Here is a 23399-nt window from a genome sequence, read left to right on the forward strand (position 1 = left end):
AAGCCATGTTTGAGCTAAATGGAGATAATTTGGCTATGGTACAGAATGTATCAATTTACTTGTTTTAACAGGTTAATTTACAGTGTTGTAAAGTTCACATTCAGAGTTTCAAGATACATATCTCTGCCAGAACACTGTACCAGAAGCTGAACTACCCTTCTCCTGACTTTCAGTGATGATACATTTTGTATTTGTCATTCTGACTGCTACAGGATATAGTGCAGGATATAGTGCACACTTATGGGAAGCTATTTTGTCTAATACATTAATACATGTTTACAGCGAAGTTTTTTAGTTTTAAGTGACATTTTAATGAAAATCAAGAGAGTGCTGATGGAAGATTGAAATATACAACAGCTCTTCTGTCTTTCATTTTGCTGGTTTTTTTCTTCAGTACAGCTAGTACTTTTTTAAGCATCCTTCAAAACCAGAAAATATTCCTGAAATTTATATCTAGAGTATTTGCTGCTGTAGCTGTTTCTATAACAGAAACTAAAATTTTATAATTTCTTTTGTTTTTTTAAGTATTTTCTGGAATTTTATAATTCCTTTTATTTTCTCAAAGTACAAATCCCCAAAATATGAGAAGCTTGGGAGTTTTGTCTCATCATAATATTATTTTCATACCTATTTTTTGTATTTCTGATATTATTTAATTAGGGTGCTTTCTACTGACTTTTCAAAAGACTGTATCTCCTAGAGGAGCACAGTTCACCTGTGGTCCTGCATTGGTCACTATTTTGTAGACAGGTGTTATAGACCTGCTGGTCTCGATGAGTTGGTGTTCAAGTGATCTGAGTCTCAGAGTCTGACATGTGTTCCTAAAGTCATTGATGTTAACATGTTTTGCCAATGATTTCAGTTTGGTTAGATTTTCACTGTATACGTTATCTTCCGAAAGAAGGGTTTTCATTAGGAATTAGGAATTAGTCAGTTAAGTATTGATATGAGACTGGGAAAAATGTCACTTGTATTATGAGACGAAAAATAAGGTACTATCTGTGAGACTGTTTCCCTTCTGATTTTGTCTGAAATCAGGAGAAGAAGCCTCTTAAATTATCTGCTACACTGTTGTAGTTGGAAGCAGCTGTAGATGGGTCAGTGAGATGTGTAACTCTGATTTCTGCCTTGTTAACTACCTCCTTCTAATCATGTTGTGACTACATGTTAAAGCTGTGGCCCGCTCTATCTATATTTGGCTAGTGTTCAAGAGGTGAGTGAGACAGCCTGAAAGTTCTTTCCGCAGTGAAGTTTGTGCCTGGGTTGTCCGGGTACGGCGAGTTTCTCGTATTACCCAAGAAACAAGCTCTAGTGGTCTGTATTCACTTTATGTAGACAGATACTGTCCCATATTCTTTCTTGACATGTCTGTAGCCTGCTGTCAGTAGATATACCCACAGTGCACATATCCCCTCCCTAATGTTTAAACAAGAAAACATATCCATGCTTTATTGTTTCAGTTTCCTGTACAATGTGGGAAGCGGATTTTTTTGTTAGAAGTTACAAAGGGAGAGAAAAAAATTACTTTTGTTGTGCAAAATAAGCATTATTTTAATTAGGATTTAATTCTAATTATGAATGTATTAACAGAACAAATTAAGAGATGAGAGGAAATAAATGATAAAAAGTTTCAGCAGGAGTTCATCCACTGGCTTTCCCTCCAAGCAGTCCTGGGCAGCATGAGATAAAGCCATAGGTTCCTCTAACACAGCTGTTCCCTTAATTATTCTATTTTAAACACGGAAATTTTGTATTTGGACAAACCTCTGTTATCAAAAAATTCTCAAATTAATAACTAGAAAATTTAAATCCTCCATTTTTTTTCATCACATGAGTGGCAGGCTCTAACTCCAAAGCGCTATGTTAAAAATTAATTCTTTACTGTGTTGGGAATAAAAAAGATTATGGGTTTTTTGGTTTGTTTTTTTTTTCCTTTCACTTAACTTCCTGACTTTTGACAAAATTAGAATTTTTCCTGCAGGGCTAAAATAAAATTTTAATGTCACAAACTGAGAAGTAGACAGTGGAACAGACAGAAGTATTCAGTGATGACACTTTCTGGAGTGCTTTCTTGGCTGACTCTTGCCCATTTAACTAGCAGCTTTCAGAATCCTGACAAAGAGCATTAAACAAATGAGGTTTATGTAGGCTTTTTGACACTCCTTTTACCCATAATGGATTTACAGGATAAAGATGATAAAACTGTTACTTTTTTCCATTTGGGTAGTGCACTCTTCTCATGCACATATATCTGAAACAATTTAGTATAAAAGATTTTTAATTTCCTCCACTGAAAACATAGACCACTTGAATAAACTTTATTAATCCAAATGTAGTGTTTACCTCTATTCAACAAACTTAACATTTTATTTAAAAACCCCAGGTTAAATAATAAGATCCAGTTTTTCTGAAGCAATGCTAATTTGCATGACCTATGTCCCTTCCATTTATTAATGGTGATCCGTATCAGCTATTCCATTATTTCTGATCTCAGGCTGAAAGCCCAGAATGACCAAGGTTACTCCATTAGCTTCTGTTTAGTCTTCTTAAATCTTATCAATATGCCAGGTGCTATTAAGAAACAGCACCATTTGTTGAGATGAATTCTTGCCAGACCTTTTTGAATTCTTGGATACAAATGATATATGTTGATTAAAAATGTCAAGCTTTAGTAACTCTCATTTAATATTCCTTTTGAGTATTTTCGTGTGAGTTTCAGTTTGATATTTAGGGAAAATATTTTGCATCTTTCAGTTTATAATAATACTGCTTCTGTCACATTTGTAGAGTTATGTGCCATAAACTGTTTTGTTCCATTGTCCCTTTCCCCCACATTTTTACAACCTTGATGCAGCAGAGGTCATGTGGAGAAACAGCATAATCATAAAGGCTTCTTCAGAATGCATGTGCACAAGAGACTGATTTGAGGTTGCACAAGTCATGTCAATTCTTACATGCAGCTCTAATGTACTTTCCTTTAAAACCTTATCATCCCTCTAAAAGGTTTTTAGTATATAATTAAGATAATTGCTCCCCATCATATGCTCCCCTGGATAGCATCTCTGATAATATCCTGAAGAATGAAATGTTATTCTCAAAAACACTCTGTCATATTTGAAGTTAAAACACAAGGGGATGGCTGATACAATGGCATCAATTCATTATCAAGTACGTGCACATCTCCGCCCATCCACTATGTTTCAGTAAATATGTTTACATTAAATTAATTTGATTTTCCAAAGGACTAGCTTTCTCTACAAACTGAGAGAAGAGGGCTTCTGCTTGACATATGTTAAAAATTTTCCGATGTTTCATTCGGCTTTGTTATTATTTATTAAAATGCAGTTAAAAAAACAGCCCTTGCAGGAGGTTTTGGCAATTTTTTGCAGATGAGTGCTCATCAAAGTGTGCGCATTCTGACCAACGCTCACTTTCATCCATCCTGGTGTGATTACTGTCTAGAATGATCTCATTATACACTTGACTGCATGCTGTCTGACAAAAACTCTTTTTCAAATCAAAACAATAATTCAAAGGAGCATAATTATTTTTGGCTGTTTTGCATTTTAAAGCCCACATGAAAATATAACTTAGCATGATTTGACTTTTACTTTGTTAAATTACTATTAGTTGCATCGTCCTTTGTAGTACTTTTGAGTTAGGGCTGGAATACACATAGACCACATTGAACATATTTCATTCTAGTAAGTAACACTACACCTCAGAGTGCTGATGGGATTGTTTGATAATTGAGCACGTGTAAATGATAGTGCCTTTCGTAAGTGGCTGTAACTTAATAGATAAATGGGAAATAATAGTTGTGTAAAACTCACCAAATCGCTAATACTAGGAGTCATAGTAAAACTTAATCTGACGATTAATTTTACAGTTTACAGTTTACATACATCTGGTACATTCTAGAGGAATATAAGCTTGAAATCAGTATAGCACTGCACAGAGATCTTAATAGTCATTTAGTTAATAATATGTGTCTCCTGATGCACCTGTGAATTTTCTGCAAACCTTATGCTGAATTTTCTACAAAGCTTTTCAGTTTGAATCTTACTGTATTTTAGAAGTTGGGAAGAACCAGTTATCTTGAGCTCATATTTTTTATTTTGTTATATCAAGGCTGCATATTGTGCTGTTTTGCATGAAGATGAAATTAAGTCCTGTAGTTTGAGAGATCCAGTGCTCAAGAGCGAGTGTTTCACTTGAGTTATGGATATAATGCAATGCAGTTCAAGTAGCGTGAAAAAACCAAAGTGGTTTTCAGAAGCACTGGAAATGCATATATAGATATGTGTTGAATAACACAAAGAACTCTGTCTTTTGTGGAAGATTAATTTCTCCAGTCTTTGGTCTCTCAATTTCAGATGATATAGCTGCTCAACTCTGAATGTTTAGTCGATAGAAACTGCAATATACATATCTTAGGGTACTCTAAACGTTCTCAGCATTACCAATGTTCCTGATATCTCCTGCTTCTTGTGTTGTTTTTCCAGCCTTTTTGATATTTTTGTATTGAAGGTTACAAGTTTAACCCAATTTATTAGGGAATGGTTTGGGACTTGCTGTAGATGGCTAGTAGGTGTGTACCACAGTTTTTGTAATGTGATTACTTTTGATTTAGCTATTAGATTTGATGATTTTGGCAATCCCTTGTATTTCTGTTATAGCTGTGTGCTCCTTAGGAGTGGAGCTGCAGCCTAGACCCCAGTAAGCCTCTCCAGTGGAAGTGCCACTTGGGGAAACTCAGGCAAAGCAGTCAAGCTTACACATCCACACACGCCATAAGGTTAGCTCAGCAAGGAGAGGCAGAAGGGTCCTTGTGCAAGATGAGTTCCAGCAATGTTAATTTCCAGGTGCCAAAGGGAAATCCAGAACAAAGACCAAACTATGTGCTGTGTCCCAGCTTAAGTATGGGGCACAGCAGGCAATGACCTGGGGGCACAGGGACGGTGCAAAGGGCAGGTAAGGTCAGTGACCTGTAGGGAAGACAGGGCCGGTCATCGGGGTCCCACAGCCAATGGAGACACAGGGGAAAGGAAAAACCAGAGGGCCAGGGCATTGGGGAGGGGAGAAGCTGGGGCAAACCACAGTGTGCAAAGCACCATTGGGAGGTCCTCTCTCTCAGGCTGGGCAGGTGACTCTGTGATCTGTCCTCCTAAGGCCAGACCCTAGGTAATATGTCGAGGAGCTGCAGGGACTTGACATTCAATGTCCTATATCAGGGAGGTGGAAGATTGAGTTGGGAACCCCAAGTATCAGACTATAATAAGAGTGACTATATTTCTATCACAGAACATGAGAATTCTGTTCAATGCTGAGTACATCCTGTGTGCATCCAGCTCCATGCCAGACATCCCAGTAACTCTTCTCTCTACTCACCACCAAACAAACAAAAAAAGTTTTTCTGGTTCTTCTGACTGGCAGTCTTTAGGAGAATTTATTTTGGTGACTTCTGTGTCGAAATTGGAATATAATTTTAGCTTATATCATAAAATCAACTGAATAGCCACGCTAATAATTTTATTTCAGCATTGGCCTGAATCAGATCTGAAATACTAGACTTTATTATTAAAAAAAAAAACCCTCCTATTTTACTGTCATTACTTCTCCAGGAAAAAGCAACTTAAACATAGTTTTGTGAAAAGAATTAAGAGATTGTATTTAATACTTTAATATTTTTGTGTTCCACTGGGAAATCTTTTTGATGAGAATTATACATTTAATGCATTTTAATAAACTTCTCTATTAACTTTGGTGCATTTAGAAAGCAGAAATATTGGCATAGCTGCTAAATTTTGTTAAAGTCAAAATATATGTGAAAATATTGAGCAATTTCTAAAATAAACCAAATTTGTACATAATGAACAGATTTATTTGCTTTATTCAGTGTAATAAATGATTAAAAAATAGAAAAACATTGATTCCTAGTGAAGGTAATCAGGGTTACATTTTAAAAAAATCCTCCTGTTCTAGTTGAAGCTAAATAAAAACCACTCATTTACTTCAGTTTGCTCTGCTTCTGTCTCCCTTTCGCATCTGCTAGTCCTGATGGCAACATGTAGCTTGCTGCCAAAAAGTTTTCTTCTCTTACTTTACAGAAAATTGATTTTTGTTCTTTTTATACCATTTTCTTTTTATGCCACCTAAAAAGAAAACTTGAATTGTGCAAGAGATGTAGGATTTGGCTGTGTATCAAAATAGGATGGGAAAGGGTTTCTGTTGCCAGTCCACAAACATAGAGATGCAGCATATATTTAGTAGTATCTCAGGAAAATTTGCTACTGCAACAGGATATCAAATTAGTATTTTCCTTTTTTTTTCCTGATATGCATTAAAATACCTCTGTTTTGGAAGAACTCATATGAAAGAATATTTTCACACCCAGCTGCTTTATTGTTATCAGAAAGCAGAAAGACTTACAAAAGACCATTTCATATTTTGTGGCTCCAGAGCAGGATGTATTCTTTCTGTAATACAGTATATCACTGTATGTATTTGTAACTTGTAGCAATGGGGAACAAAGACACGTGGACCACCTTGCGCATGGGAAGGAAATCGCCTCATTGTAGAAAACACCTCCTGTATATACTTTTAATTTCCACCACACATAACCAAAACTTAACAGAAGAGCACCCATTGGCTACTCAGCTGCAATGCCATTGTTCACGTGTCTTACCACTGAATCAGCTTCCCTCTCACATGCTGCCCACACGTCTCACCACCCAATCAGCTTCCCGCTCACATGCTGCCCACACGTCTCACCACCCAATCAGCTTCCCGCTCACATGCTGTTCACATGTCTCACCACCCAATCAGCTTCCCGCTCACATGCTGTTCACATGTCTCACCACCCAATCAGCTTCCCGCTCACATGCTGTTCACATGTCTCACCACCCAATCAGCTTCCCGCTCACATGCTGTTCATGTCTCACCACCCAATCAGCTTCCCGCTCACATGCTGTACATGCCTTTCTCCCCATAGCTGCCTCTCGCCCCCTAAGCAGCCTCTCCCTGCCCACCCACAGGGCTTTCTGGTAAACATGACCATCAACACCTTTAACAACTCAGCCTCCTATCCCACAGTGTCTGTTCTGGATGATGACATTAAAACCAGCTGTTACAAAGAATACTCTTTCCAGTCTAGCTCAAGCTGCAGTTCACCCCATGTCCTTTCTCTTTCAGAAATCATTCTCTCCATGATGGAAGATACGTAATAAATAGTGCCTCACAATTAAAACCATTTTCTTATCCATAGGACTGGGATTGACACTAAATTTTTATCCAAGAGCATTTCCATAACTTTTACGTGTGTTTGTCTTACATTATGGTGAAAAGATATCAGAACTTCCTGTGACTATTGTGTAAGTAAGTTTTGGAAAAAAAAAAAACTTATTTCCCATCAATTATGTAAGTTGTCTTTTGGAGTTTTTCTCATCCAACCTGTTATAACTGCAAGAAGAATTTGCTATTGATCAATTTAACAAAAGTGTGTTCTGATGCAATTGAGGCACTTGCAGTAGGAAGTTATTAGGGGTTAGGAGCTGCGCCAGTAGGAGTGACGAAACTTGCGTGGGTCTTTTTGTTAAATTCTTACCTGTATTCCAGTGTGATTTAATTGTGATTCTTTCTTATATTTTAAGAACTTTAAGTTAAAGAAACTTGAAAAATGTCAAGCCATATTTTTCTCCATAAAACTTGGCAAAACCCCCATAGTTTTACTTCATTACAATCCCTCTTTGTTTCTGCTCCACTGTGCTGGAATACTCCTTATTGTCTAAATATACTGATTTGGCTTTTTATCAAACAAAGAGGCCAAAGCTGCATGGCCTAAAGATGGAGATTTATTCATTTTCTGTCAATAGCAAATAAAAATGGCATACTTCTTCGATATATATAAAGTTTTGTGCTAATTTTATCATTCCTTTATGTAGTTAACTGCAGGTCTCAAAAATTCCAAGAGTCTTTCAAAACTAGGTATCTGTGGTTTGTATAATCAATGCAGCAAGTTGTATTAGTGGGAAAACATAATGGGAAGAATTTTAAGAAATTTACGAAGCTAGCATATGGATCTTAGAGAACCTAAAAGCAAAAAAAGAAGAGAAACCTGTGATAGTAGCAAAATTAAATATGCTGAAGTGTTGAGAAGATTCTAAACGTTCAGAGAAGTTATCTAAATCCTGCTTTGTTAGTCAGAAGATAAGATTAATAATGTTTAAACATATAATACTTTTATAATATATAATTTTATTTGAATTGGGGGAGATGGAAAATAAATTAATGCAGGAATATTAGTCAAAAGGGTAGAATGTTAGTATTTTTTAGATGAAAATGATATGTATAAATGAAATATATAAAAGATGGCAGAAATGTTTTGGCACATTAATTATAAAATTGAAAATTTGGCAATTAAAAATGCAATCAAGTTTTTTGGAGTTTTTGAGTTATTAGAAATATTAATGATGTAGTGCCAAAATTTAGCTTTTAATGGTTGAAAACTGGATTGTGTTATTCTAAAATTATCCACAGTATTTCCTTTATCTTTTCCAAATCATTTGGACACTATCAGAGCAACACATTGGTCTGTTTAACTGGTCCACTCTTGTACAGGTGGTTTGGTATTGCTTTCAAATTGAACAGTAAAGTCCATAAAGATTCCCTGAATTCTGACTGTGTATTAGTAGTGAATTCTATCTGCTAGACAAGTTCTTTATGCCTAATGAATATAACTGTAACACTGGATACAATATGCAATATATATTAACAAGATACTTCTTTCAGTATAAATACATATTAAATATGAAAATGTAATTTTTCAGGGTGAGAGTTGAGCTTTCTAGGTCTCTCTGAAGCTGCTTGAGAATTTAGATACTTTAGATAAGAATAACTGTATTGTGAAACATTTTAAAATATAATTTCTGTCTTTGGTTTGAAAATATTTTGCTTAGCACTTTGACTTCAGTGTTCTGATAAAGAGCTGTATGAATTAATTGATAGTTAGAAGAACTGAAGCTCATGAAAATATAGTTTTTTCCATTAAATGATTTTCACTGCAGCTATAGATAGTTGTATATTGAGCGGTTTATCTTCAAGATTGCTTAAATTATTTATTAACTGAGCTTCATTCCCGGGGTATATAGCTATCATTGGCATTATTTAAATGGTTTGAGAGATTTACTCTCACCATCTTTTGTGGTTTATTTTCTGAAATAATTTGACAATGTAGCCTAATTCAGTAATCATCTGTTGCCTTCGTAATGGTAGAGTATGTTTTCTGCACAGCATACTTTGGTTATTTTGTTTGGTTTATAGGAGAAGCCTTATGAAATACTAAGGTATGCATATGATCACATTCAGTGACCTCACTGATAAGTTAAATCTAAAAATAATCACAGAAATCCCCAATATCTACCATTCTTTTCTATGGTAATTTTTTTTGTTTGTTTTTTTTTCTGTTTTTTTACAAGACTATTAGGCATCCCAGTTTTCCTTTAATAACTACAATAACTGAAAATATTTTGGCAGATTATGCTTTTCACTGAACTCCCAGAAATATGGTGCCTATATGTTGAGACAGTGCAAATAGAAAAATCTATAGTCATAGACATGTGCAATTATTTCACTACAAACCTTTTAAATATGGAAAAGCCAACAAAAAAGACATTACACAAAAAAAGGTAGATGGCAACTGTGTAGTATTGTTTTTGAATGCTCAATTAGACATCAGCAGCTTGCAGAGGCAGTCTCAAAAGGTTACTCAGGAAATGGTGGAAATCACCCATCATCTCTCATTAGTACTTAATGAGAGATGTTTTTTCCAGACAGTTGCCTGATATTACAAGGGTTATGCAAGCTTGAAGCAGTTCCAAAGTCTATTTGTTCAGGTGGGTGATTAGAGGAAATAAAAACTTGATAATAGTCATACCCAGCTCTCTTGGATGATGCAGAAACAACTAAACAGACCTCCTGCTGCCACTGGAATGCACTTCACTGGTAATTAATTCCAAATACAATCCTGAAATAGCTGCAGCATCCAAGACTGGGCCAGTTCAAGTGCTTTCAACAAGACAGTTGCAGATATATATTTACAATTCTACTCAGAACAATGGTTATTCAGGTTTAAGTGTATGGGAACCAAGCTAATTCAAAAGAGCAAATTCAAACAGTTGAGTCCAACCATTCTCCGTATGCATCCAGTGTAGCTACCTACTGATTCTGTTATTCACTCTTCCATCTGTTCTTTTGAAATGTCTGGTAATGTTTGTTCCTTGAAATCCTGACATACATGATTGTCCTTATCTGTAGTTTATAACTTTTTTCCATATTGAATAGTCATGTAGGAGAGAAGATTTGCTGTGGGGATTTAGTCAAGTTAAAACAATTTTAAAGCTAAATCCTGTGCTGTGGGAAATTACTTAGTCCTGTTTGAGGCTACTCTGTAACATTAATGTTTTTGTTACCTGCCTGACAAAATAGGAGATTTTCTAATTTTTTTTCTGGATTTCTGTATGACCTGTTAATCTACACCATTGCTGTTGATCTTTGCAATGGGTCCCCCACTTACAGGGGACAATGCATTTTTATCACACATGCTGTCCAAAATGTCTTACACATGGCATCTGTGAATAAAATCAGTGTGGTTCCTGCAATTTTGTGACCTGCTCTGCTCAGTTTTGGGTCTATGTTGGTTTTTTCACACTTGATGGCTTGGGCTCCTGCTTTTTAAATCTGCTCTTGTTGGAATCCAGCAGCCAAGAGTGATCCACAAAGAATGGACTGAACCCAAGTGCTGTCCTCATACAAACACACATACTTTTACTGAAGTCTGTGGGTTTGGTTTAGAATAATGGGTTGATTCTCTTTGCTCTGCCTTAGAAAGGGTTGTTAATGAGCCCTCTACAAGATTCAGAGCATCACTGGGCCCAAATTCTCTTTACCATGCAGAATCAGATTTAGATGACTCTTCGTGTGGGTCTGTGTCTCTCTCTTGTTTGTAGTTCAAGCTCAAAGACTCCCTTTAGCAGAATCAGAGAAGTTTCCTGGTCTTCTCAGCATGAGGGTATCTGCATATCCCTGATAAAGCATCCATATCTTTGATTATCAGAGGAATCAGAAATTGCTGGTTTATCTATCACTCCAGTGGGATTATAAGAGGCAAATCTTTATTCATTCCAGTTATGAAGATTTTAAAAGGACTAGATGACCATTCCTCTATTGTCGAAGAACATTAAAATCTGTTCCTAATGGTACCACATGATGGGACCTATATTAATGTGTTCATTTCTGAGCCACTCAATTAAATTAGCCATTTTGGTGGCTCTATTCTCTGCAAGGAGATGTATGTAAGTTCAGTCACTGCAGACTGATCCTCCAGAAACAGTATTATTTCCATAATATTTTCTTTTTACTTTTCCAAGATTTCTATTGTGCTTATGACAGATTTCTGTCCAGGACAGATGATTAGCATTGCCATGTTCTTTTTAGCGCTTTTTACCTTCATGTAACATACAGAGACAAAGGCATTCCAACTTTTTTTATCTAAAGACAGATCCAAACCCTTAGAAATTGCTGGACTAGATAAGAGTTTTCTAATAGTCTAGCAAATTGAGTCTGCTGTAATTGATCAAACTTAGGTCTCCCTTGTTACTACACTAAAAACATTTTGAGCCCAGATGGCGCTGAGCTACCTGAACCTTTATCCACATTTTTGCATTATCCCTGATGCTAGGGTGTCCAAAGCAGATGCATGATTTTGACCTACCTTCAAGTAGTTTGAAGCATTGCATGAAATATTCCACACTGAGCAGAGCTTGAGGAAGCTATTACTAATAATAGGGTTCCTTTGGATTTGTTGTCCATTTATGTGTGCAGGTGTATCTCTATATATTTATGTGTATGTATATTCATGCACATTCATTTTCCACCCTTGTCTTTTTTCTCTTCCAGATTTGCAATGAACAAACCTCTTCAAGTCCTGAGTTTGTAGTATAAATTTCTACAAGGTCATAATGATTAGGCTTTATGCTTTAAGTATTTTGTTCATGCCTAGTATTGTCTTTTTGGATGTTTTAGAATTTAGTATATGTATTTAAATATAGCATTAGATGTGTAGTGTAATCTAGTTCTAGGTTATTACTGGTCCATACTTCTAAAGTGAAATACACATTTCTTCCATTTTTATAACAAATTGTAAATCTGAGAATATGGTATTTAAGTGACTCCACAAGTAGGTGGAATATGGAAATAAAATAGATGGAGTATACATTTTCATTTTGGCTCAGAGCAATGGATGTGAATACGAAATAAATCATAATTTATTTCATCAGTTGCTTAAAACATCAAACATAAAACATCAGTTGCTACTCATTTCTTCAGTCACAGTCCTGCTTTGGAGCACCAGATTCCTTCTGGATCTATAGGTCCATTTTAGGGCACCAAAAGCATAGGGTCCTTCTGGAAGCTGGAAGTTGTGAGGAGCATGTATGGTGGAGGTGTTTGGAAGAATAAGTAAGTTGCTAAATAGTGCTAAAAGTTCAAACCCACATATGTTTTAAATGGAGCGTCATGCAGATTAACTGCTTTTGATCTGCTGATCCATTGCCATTACATTAAGTTGTAGAAATAACAGATTTAATAGCTAATACAGATATAACTGTAAATTTTGATAAGGATGCTAGTATGTTTCCGCAATCAAAGTAGAAAACTGGATTAACTGTGTTCCATTTCAAAGATTTATTTTTGAGGTGAAATCTAATTATAACTATATTTCTGGAATATGGGCTGTGTCTGGCTTGTGATATTTTGCTTGCTGGGATGCAGTAAGTGTTCTGGTTGGTGTACTTAGTATTGCCTGACAGCTAATCGTATACATACAGTGCTTTTTCTTTGAGTACATTATGAGAAAAAAATATCTCTTAGAAAAGTTTCAGTGAGTGGATTGTCCTCAGAGTACATAGATAGCGGGATGAAAATGTTGATGAAGTACTTATTGAACTCTGCTGTTATGGTCTATTATCATCCATGAGGACATTTTCCTCTGTGCAGTGCTCCCTAAGAAAAAGACATATGAGTGTCAACTCCTGATGTCACACATCACAGGAAAAGGCAAAACCCTGTGTTATGGCTTTTTTTAATCACCTCAGTTAAACAGTTGATATTTTTATGGTTTTGTCTGACATCTTAGAAGACAGCCCTAGAACAACACCTTAGTTTGCTCTTACAATATACTAAAAGACCATATTAATATATTTTCCTTGTTCTATTCTATTTCCTTTGCCCTGAAATAAAGAAAAAGGAGAATGTCAGGTCTTCAGTAAGCATTTTCAAAAATCAGAACAAGCTCCAATTACATAGACCTTGTGACAACTCATGTGTGATGGAGGAAGGAAGGAATAAATATTGTTAGAGCACGCAGCAGTTCATTAGTTTTTAGCTGCATCCCTGGAGCCTGATGTTATCTGGCTTACACAGAAACATCTAGATTGTTGCAACGTGAGCAACAACTAGAAGAGAATGTCAGTTGTAAATACTTCCCTGTTGGCCTGATCTGTAGCACCTCTCTGAAATTCAGGATGAAAGCTAATCTTTCCTAGGTAAATTTGGTTGTTTCTTAAGTTTCCAAGTTCTGTTTGCCATTAAATGTTTTTTTGAAACTTGCAGTGTTGCCATTATAGCTATAGAAGGGGAAAAAAATTTCTGTAGTTTTGTCACCAGGGTAAATTAAAACATGATTATTATATAATTTAATTCCAAAGAAAATACAGTCAAAGATACTCTTAATGAAACTCTTAAGTACTGTATACATAAACAGACAGGTCCTACAAATTGGTTGCAGGAACTAATTTGATGGTGTTTTTCTCTCTCTGATGGAGCAGACCCAGGTAGTAAATCATTATTGGTTGCCTAATGGGAACATCCTACTGTGAAAATAAACAGCTGTCCACAATGAAGAAATTGTTTACAAGAAACCATTACTTGTCAGACACTTAGCCCCTTGAGAAAGAAGGGAGGGTGTGAAATATTGAGCAGTTGGATATTTTTTCTGGGCTGTTTATTAAAAACACATGTATAGCTTCTTTTTGAAAAGTTTTGGGTTTAGTTTTTTGTTTTAAACATGATTTTTTTTTTGTTCCCCCTTAATTTTGCTTGGAAAGACTGTAACTACTCTTTTCTGAGATTGTTGCATATTGTGTATGTTGCTGAATTGGTTATGGTTGTATTCACACGTTGTAGCTGGAGAATTTTTTCTCAGCTCTGTAGGGCATGTAACAGCCCTGTTTCCCCTCCTATATGCCTTCCAATAAATTTTCCTTCCAAGAATGTCACCCCAGTCAGTTCAATGCCACTCGTGTATGAAGGGGCAAAACCTGGCCTTCAGTGAGCCAGAGAGAGAATACGGTCAACAAGAAGTCCTTCCTGTGCAAAGACCAAAACCTAGAACTTGACTCCTCTGTTACCCTCTTTTGCATATTTAAAGTGTGCTTAAGCTGAGCTGAGGTGACTATGGACAAGGCTTTGAAACAGAATAAACTGGTGGGCAGACAACTGCATTTGTTACCATCGGCACCAGTCTGCATTTTTTATGATGTGTCCTTTGAGTGATCCATCCTTGAGATTCTTCTGCATCTGCAAGACTGCCTGATTTCACTTGCAAGATTTTCATGTGCTAAATAGCTCAAGGGCACTTGTGCTAAGCACAGCCACACAAGCTCACAGGGAAATAGTGACAGAAAGGCAGGGACTGCTGAAGTATGGAGGAGTTTGTGTTCTTTATAACTTTAGCTGTTTGTCAGAGACAATCATTCTGTTTGTTTCTCACACCAGTGAGTAAATAAGTGCACTTAGCTGGATTCATGTGGAGCATTTCTCACTCTAGAATTTATTTTTTACCTCCCTATATATGGTGCCTGTATTCCCACATTTCTTGACAGTAGTATAGTCCATTGTTTGATGTCTCCCCAAACAGAGGGCAGGAAGAGGGAGACTTAGAACAGCTCTCTGATTCCTCAGTAAGGGCGGCTCACTGATTTTCTATCTGTCCATAGAGTGAAAGAAGATGCTATTTCATAGTTTGGAGCAAAAGAGGCTGAGACTTTCAGCTTCCCTAAGGTGTTACTCATATCTAGCCTTTGTCCTCACTATGAGATTTTCAGAGTATGGCAAAGCTTTAGAGATGTCTGTTCTTGTCAAATTCCTATCCCTCCTTTGATGAGCTGGGCTTTCAAATCACAAGACACTCATTTACATGGTGCATGTGAACAATATTTTAAAGTTAGACACCAGGTCAGGCAGGAAATAATATGAGAGACTTAAGGCTTTCTGAAATGCTATCAAAATTCTTCCATGTCAGTTATGTTATTATGAGAATTCGTCTTCAATTCCTTTTTAAGGTTGTGTAAAAATTGTTTTGATACATTGTATCAACACACATTTATGACTTTATTAAATAAATTGCTTCTGATCCAAGATTTCTATGCACACTTCAGAAGATTCAGGAAGAACTCATCCGTGTGGGACAATGGCACACCTTTGGGACTGGCAAGTTCGATGAGATACTTTTTAAAAAGTTGAACTTTTCTGTTTCCATGACAGGGAGGGTTCACTCTGTCAGGTAACAGCTGGGGTTATCTACAGGATGCCTCCATTTTGGATGTCTGCCAATCTGCCATCTGAATTTTTGTTATACTTTCATTAAGTTCTGTATCAGTATTGTGAAACATTCTAGCCTGACATTTGTTTTAGAAGAATAAGTCAGTCTGTATCTGATTAGAAACTTTGATTAGAAACCTCATCCAGTTACGTAGTGTTTCTGCAGAAAGAATCCTGCAGATTTCCTAGAATCACTCATGCTGTGAAAGTATCTGTAAGCTGGAAAGACCATCAAGTTTACATTCCTGAAACTATTCCCCTTTACCCTCTATTATCTCTGTTAATGTAACTGGGTATTTCCTTCCTTTCAATATCTCTGTTACCCTTCCAAGAATTCTTTCAAGTTAGTAGGACTGAGAGAGAGAAGCTTCTGTCATGGCTTTCACAGAGGCATTTTGACTTGTGCAGAGGGAGGAACTCATGTGTGTACCTGTAGAAGTTGGTCAGGCAAAAATTCTCCAGCTTAGGAGAGCTGCTTTTGCTTATTGATGTTTGGGTTTTTCTGGAGTGGGTTTGTCCACAGAGTGGAAGTGCATATTGGAGAACCACCACAACCACAAATAAACTTGCTTTCTTCTGTGAACCCTGCAAGCTGTGAATTGAAGCCCACAAACATGAGATTTGACATAATTGTCTTGATGCAGAGCTGCAGGTGTAACACCACATTTAGCAGCATGGAGCACATATTTGTAACTCACAAATAAAGGTGCTCAGTAAATTCACAGAGACTGTAATAACCACCATAACCATGCACAGGCCATGGCATTTCCCCAGAGTCTGAACTAAAGCATTTCTTTATTGATAAATTCTAAAGGCCTGAAGTAGCGAGTTTTTTGCCTTCTGCTAAGTCATTCCAGTGATTGGGTACTGTCACTGGAATGACTATGAAGCTATTTCATAGTCCTCTCTCTCCTTTGATCTGATTTTCACTAACTTTATGCTAATCAAACAGCACTAAGAACATTTAGAGAAGGTAAAAGTGGTATTTTAAGTCCCTTTAATGGTCCTTCATAGTGCCATAAAATGATAAGAGCAAAATACATCCAAAGAGCAGTTTCGCAGGTACATGCAGGTGTGCAGGTATTTTTAAGCCAGCTGTAGGTTATCTAGCCGAGGTACTGCTGGAAAGGAAGCTACCACAGTGCAGAACTCTATGGAAGATGCAAATTTTACGTGAAAAACTGAGCATATTTTCATGTAATTAGTCCTTTCTGGTCACTTTTGCTGATCACAATGTTAAGGAAAGTTGTCAATAATGGCTATTAACATGTTCTAAGTTAGTATGTGTTTCTACAACATGTAGAGCTTGGTCATATGCGTTAGGATTTTCCAGGATGAGCTAGAAATTGCATTATAAATCTCCCTTTCAAGTCACCCCTGTTATAGTGATAATATTTGGATTCACAGTCAGTAATTTAAGGTAATGAAAGTAAAATATTCATGCTTGGTTTCCCCCTCATTTTGTTTAGGTACTGAGAAAATGCTGTATCTTGCCTTAACATAGAATGAATGTATGGGCTGAAAAAATAAGTGTAGGTATGCAATATATTCCTTAACAAATAAATTATATTAGGTTTTATAAGTTTAAATTGTGTTCTTACTAGCCTTCTGTTTTCAAAGTTCTTTTTTGCTTTAAAATATATGAAGTATTTGTAATTTCACATAGATGTTATTTTTATTCACAGATAATGCACCTCAGGTAGCAATTACTGCACCAGGATCTGGTAACCATAGAAACAGCTCTACAGGCCCAACACCTGACTGCTCTCCTCCATCACCAGACACTGCACTTAAAAACATAGTGAAAGTCATACGTCCTCAGGTAGGTGCTCACCATTAGCATCCTCCTATTTGTTATATTTCTTCTTTTAATAGCAGGCTATGATGCACGTAATCTAAGAGGATGTTATGGCTTTATGCTTTTGAGTAGGTCAAAGACATAAACAGAACACGAAATACCTTGTCTTCTTAAGAATCAGTCTTAGTAGTAGAAGAAGATAAAATATTTTATGAGTGAGCCCAGATGTACAGAGAGGTATCTGTACATATTTCTATGTAGCGCTGATAATGAGTGAAGCCCTTATGCAGTATTTTGTATTTTTGCATACTTCTACTTTTCTTTCAAGGCTCTGTTCTGAATTTATCACTATTATTTCTGTATTACTTTTCCAGGTTTACTCTCTGCTTTCAATATTTCATACCGTTTTTATTTTACTTTCCCATATAGTATTGCTTATGAACTTCCACCCTTCCTAACTATCCATATTTCTAATACTGTTTGGAAAGCCTCACGCATAATGTCTGTAAAACTTGAGTGCTCCATACAATTCTTTAAGGAGAGCATCTCTTTAAAATCAAAACCTTAAAGTAAATACATGTTAAAACTTGAATCAGTATTATAAAGTTAATTGGCATAGAGTAGTTTATTTTAGAATTGCAGGATCATGGGATAAGTCAGAAGAAACATTGGGATGATCTATTTCCTTGTTTAAAAAGCCATGGCGCTTGATGTGCCAAAGCTATCTCGGACAACTACATGTTGAATTGACTAATTGTGAAACTTTTTTTGTGTGAACCAAAAGAACTCCACCTCCTACTAATTTTGGGTTCAAGTGCAGCCATCTGTTCCTTGTTGCTGAGCTGATCTCTGCAGCTGAGCCACTCTCATACTGCTGGATGCAGGCCATCAGTATGTCACTGGCATTTGTTTTACTTGAGGAGTAAGCTGATGGACACATGATATTTTCCTAGGAGTTGTATAGGCCAGGTTGTTTTGGTACCACACAAGTGGCTGTGTCACAGTGTTGGAGGTGAACCTTCCTTTCAGTTCTCTTTGGAGCACACAGTTCAGAAGGTCTTGCAGAATTAAAGGTAATTACTAGGTGCACCTGCCATTTCTGTCTAGGGGCCATTGGCTTCCTGTGGTACACTGTCACTGTACAATAACTTGATTGACAGGGTGATGCAGACCATCTCCTTCTGACACCACCATAGTTCAGGTTCCACATGCTGGTTTAAACCTAGATTGCAGAGGGTCTAAAATTACAGTTTTGTCTATTTTTTCTTTTTATAGTTGTTTCTCATTTTGCCTGTTTCTGTAGTGTCTCTGTCCCTCCCACCCTACTTCAGTCTGTAGTACTGAAATGCCTCTTTCCCTCCAAGCTGTTTTTTATAGTAGGCGGCAAACAAACAGAAAGGTAATGAAATATTGTTGAAACAAGCTGTTGTGTGATGGCTTATCGAAAATAGCATTTTAAAAGCTGTTTCTATCATGATATTGCCAACAGATGGACCCAGAACACTTCATGGTGATGTTCTGCTAGTTAACTCTGAATGGATTCAGCACATTCTGGGAGCTATTTTCAAATTTAAATTATTCCATTTACTGACTCACAGTGTTCTCATCGTTCTTTAGAACATAAACTAACTCTGTGATATATATGGTCAGAACGTTACCACATTTCCTAAAATGTCCCTCATGTGGCCTCACACATGGCATGCTCCCTGTACAGAAAACAACAGTAGACAGGCATAATGTATGTTGTAAGTCTATGTGCTAGTACACAACAAGTTGGACATGCTTCAGCATTCAGATCCCATTATGCTTCTTTTTTCATGTGCTTTATGCACATCCCCCAGTATTCTTGTTTTTGTTTTTATCTAATCACCTTCCCCTAAGACCTCAACTCAAGAATTTAGACAAAGAAGTTGTAGATATTTTCAATGTGCTGTTTGCTAACCATTAATGTTCATTCTGCCTGCATATTTAATCCCTTTATTCTATTCAATTACATGGCAAGCTCTTTGAAGGGTAGCACAATGGGATTCTATTCCTGACTGACCTCTCACCATTCATGTAAAACTAATGAATACTGTTACACAATGTATGCAAAATAATTAATTTTCTGTTGGGTACCAGGGCATCTGTGCATTTTCCTAGCAAAATAAATTGATTTCTAAGAGGTCTAAACCAGAGATCATATAGATTTCCAAAACAGCTATCACTTTCCCATTTTCATGTCTTGTGCATCCAGCATGGGAAAGTGCCAGTAAAGGCAGAATGGGAAAATCTTCAGCAGCCAGCTTTGCAGGAGGCAGGCTTTGGCAGCTTAAGTGGAACAACCAGGGGAGTCTGGCCTTTCAACACATACAGTTATTTTCATTTATAGCCTTACTTATCTTTCCTGTAGGATTGTACATGTAATGGTTTACCAGCAGTGAGGAGAAACACTGTATTTCCATGTGACCAGGATGAGAGGACACAATCCTAAGGTGCATCAGGGGAAGTTTAGGCTAGACTTAAGGGGGAATTTCTTATGAAAGAAAGGGTGGTTACACACCGGAATGGATCACACCTGGTGGGACTATTATCCCTACTTGAATTTGAGTTCAGTGCCACAATGCCACTCACCTCTGCCACCTTCAGTCCTGAGGCTGGCATACTTAACAGCATCTCAGGGATCTGTGCACTCTTTTATTTGTGCACCTTAGCTATGGCTTGTACCTGTCATCAAGTATTTTGCAAATAAATTTCTTCTTTTCAAATTTTCCTGTGGTTGGTCTCTGAAAAAAAGGTTTTTTGAAAAATTGTATATATGCAGAAAAGAAGTACAGAGAATTTAGCTCAGGTCTGGAATTGCTTGATCATTTTTTCTTCTGATTGTCCAGAGTTTAAGTTTTTAACACTTGAATTGCTAGTTAATGGAGACTTTGAGAAAGCAATACACTCAAATTAAGGATATATGCTGTTGTGTATACTCACAGCACATGGGATCCAAAATAAGGTGAACACTAGGAGAGCAAGTAGATAAGTCTCCTTCAAGTTTTAGCTTAGTTACATTAGTACATAGAAAAAATATAACTTACCTTATCAGACTCTAGTTCTAGAAAGTGATTGTAAAATTGAGCTTGTTCTATCACATTTCCTGTAGCTCTCAGTCTGAATGAAGCCTGAACAAAACTAAACTGCTTGTGATGCTTTGTGCATTTTTTGTATTAGCTACTCAGTTTAATAAGCTTCTCCTTATTTATTTGTTCAGCTCCATTTGGAAAACTAAACTATATCCATAGAGGGAAAAAGAGCACCTTTTTTCCAATGGTACTGTTTGGTACTGTTTCTTTTGCCAGTATTTTTTAATTGTGGGTCTTGGGCCAATTCTCATAAAACTGAATTCTCACCTTTAAATTTATTTATTAAATGTAATCCAGCATCTGCATGTTTTCTTCTTGTCTTTTAAAGATATGTTTCAAATGGCTTACTGTAGATACAGCTTTTGATGTCAAAATGTGGATTATTTAAAAGTGACTTTGATTTTATCTACCATGAACTAGTATTTTTCCTATTTTATATGAATAACCCAATTTCCCTAAAGAGTTGTTTCAGTGCTATTAAGAGGGTTTCTGGTAGGAGGAAAAAGGAACAAAGAATTTCAGTGTTTCTGACATGATGAAATTTCATAATCTTGTTCTTTCTGGTTTTATTGTCAAGATCTGCAATAATCTATTCATCATAATATCTTTTTTTTTCTTATCAATACAAATGTGCTGTCTTTACAGGAATCATAATTCTTTTTCCCATTTATCTTTTTTTAACCTCTGTAAACAAAGTTTCAATTCAATCTATGACTCCTTATTCATGTGGCTAAGACATCTATGAATATAATAGCAGCTAATAATTTAAATATTAGCAGGCAAAAGAAACAGTCTCCCTTTTCTGCAAGTTCTAACAGAATCCTGCAGAACATATGTAGCCTTTGGTAGACCTATCCCACTTGTTTGGGCTACCAGGTGTACAACTGGTTTTGCATGTGCAGTGTGCCTGTCAAACCTGTGTACGTGTGGTTCATCTGGCATAGAGAAAGACAGGGACCATGACATTGCACTCCCTGTGTCAGCCTGGACATGAATGGACAGACCATCTGTGAGAGATGTGTGATCCAGAGCTGTGCTCCTAGCCAACTTAAAAGGTGATAATAATTTACATTCAATGAAATTAAGTATCATTCTTCTTGCAGGTAGGTGCAGGAATTACTTTGAACGCAAAAACATTGAACAAAAATAGTCTTAGAGGAAACTCTGGAAAATCGCCATTCCAGAAAATAAATTTTCAGAAGTAATGGTTCCAAAAGCAAGATTTCCAAGTTGATTAGTGTCACTATTTCCCCATGTTGAAACAATGAAACTACTTCTGCCTGGTTCCTCCCCTATGATAGCACCATGCTGTGGTTTCCGTTGTTGCTCACAAATGAAATGCACGCCTTGTCACAGTTGGCTTGAGTTGACACGTCCCTGTCTCTGCCAGCTTAGTGAAATCCCTGCTGGAGGTTGTTGCACCAGTGCACAACACCATGAGAACTCTGTGTTGCATCTGCTGTACTTATTTTGCAACACACACACACACAGAATCGGTTTTGTTACATTTTACCACAAAAAGGAGGGCTGGAGAACTGTTACGTGATAAATTCCACTCTCTGAATGAGATCATAGGACAGCGGCCGTGCATGGACTTTCTTTCTCCTATGAGCTGCTTTATGTGCTTAGCTCTGCTAACAACATGCTCAGCCAGGCAGGGAATAACCAGGAGAACCACTGTGAAGAAAGACTGTGCAGGCACACTGTGTTTCCTGTTCAGGTGCACTTCTTATCATGCTGTGTTTTGGTGCTGGGTGTTGTGCTGTGTCTGTGCTTAGCACAAGAGGCAAATAAGACTTTAAAAAAAACTTTACTGAGAGTAATGATTTTGTGGGGAATCAAACCAATCATATCCAAGGTAAAAGCCACTCCGGTGTATATGCTTTTATGAAGTTTTGGAAGGTGCTGAGCACTCGCCAAACCCTCTAAAAAATGTATTTTACAGTCCACACATAGATTTAGTGCTCATTCTTTGTGTGCTTGGTCTGGAGATTTGCCCTGGAGGTCATAGTGTTTCCAAGGTTGTGTGTTTCTGTAATGGTTGCAAGCATATTAAGGTGGTTGTCAGCAGTCAGTGACCTTGATTCTAGGTATGTAAATATATTTCAAATTATTCTCTCTGTGACAGGGAATGTCTATACAAATCTACTGCACACAGTTTGATGTCTTCTCATTCTAATGATGTTGAACAAAAAATAAAGCTCCTAAACAGCCCTTGAAAAAAAGGGAGCAAAGCAGAGTAAGAGGCATACTGTCAACGCCATTAAGATATGGTTGGCAATTCATCTATGCATAACTAAAAATAGGACAGGCATTATGAAATTATTTTATTCTGGAATACTCAGTACCAAACACAAAAAAAGGTTATGCTTGGAATTGTCTCACAGGACTGATTCCTACACACTCCTCTTCCTCAGCACACATCCCCCACATCCACCTGTTTTTCCACAACATTTATGGGCAGAAGATGTGTAACAGCTCCAGAGGAGAATATTTGGAAAAAAAAATCCTTAGAGCATAATGGATACTCTGTGACTACTTAATAACAACATTAAACAAAGTATTATTAAAGAGATGCATTGTAAGAGATCTTCTCTGACAAGTAACTATAAAACATAATTCTATTTATATATTTTAATTAGATCTAATAGGAAAACATAAACACATCTACCCAGTACATTGTGCTAATGAAAACAGCAAACAGTGTGTGTTAGTTCATTTAATTACAGTTCAACAGGATACTAAAACACAAGTATAAATTAAAGCAGAAGAACACTCTGTTGTGAAGAGTGTTACGTTTTTAGAATATTACTTGTACATGCATGTGTCTT

General features: G+C 36.7%; 1 protein-coding gene across 6 annotated transcripts in view; it reads left to right on the top strand.

The window, feature by feature from the left end:
- ANKS1B (ankyrin repeat and sterile alpha motif domain containing 1B) overlaps window positions 1–23399 on the top strand; it is a 422022-nt gene that overhangs the window by 137032 nt on the left and 261591 nt on the right. For all 6 annotated transcript variants that reach the window (XM_063396248.1, XM_063396245.1, XM_063396246.1 and 3 more), the window contains exon 11: window positions 17343–17479. In XM_063396248.1, coding sequence (XP_063252318.1) covers window positions 17343–17479 — 137 coding nt within the window. The remainder of the gene's footprint in view (window positions 1–17342; window positions 17480–23399) is intronic.

This window comes from Prinia subflava, chromosome 4 (assembly GCF_021018805.1).
Source record: "Prinia subflava isolate CZ2003 ecotype Zambia chromosome 4, Cam_Psub_1.2, whole genome shotgun sequence".
In the NCBI taxonomy this organism is placed as follows: domain Eukaryota; kingdom Metazoa; phylum Chordata; class Aves; order Passeriformes; family Cisticolidae; genus Prinia; species Prinia subflava.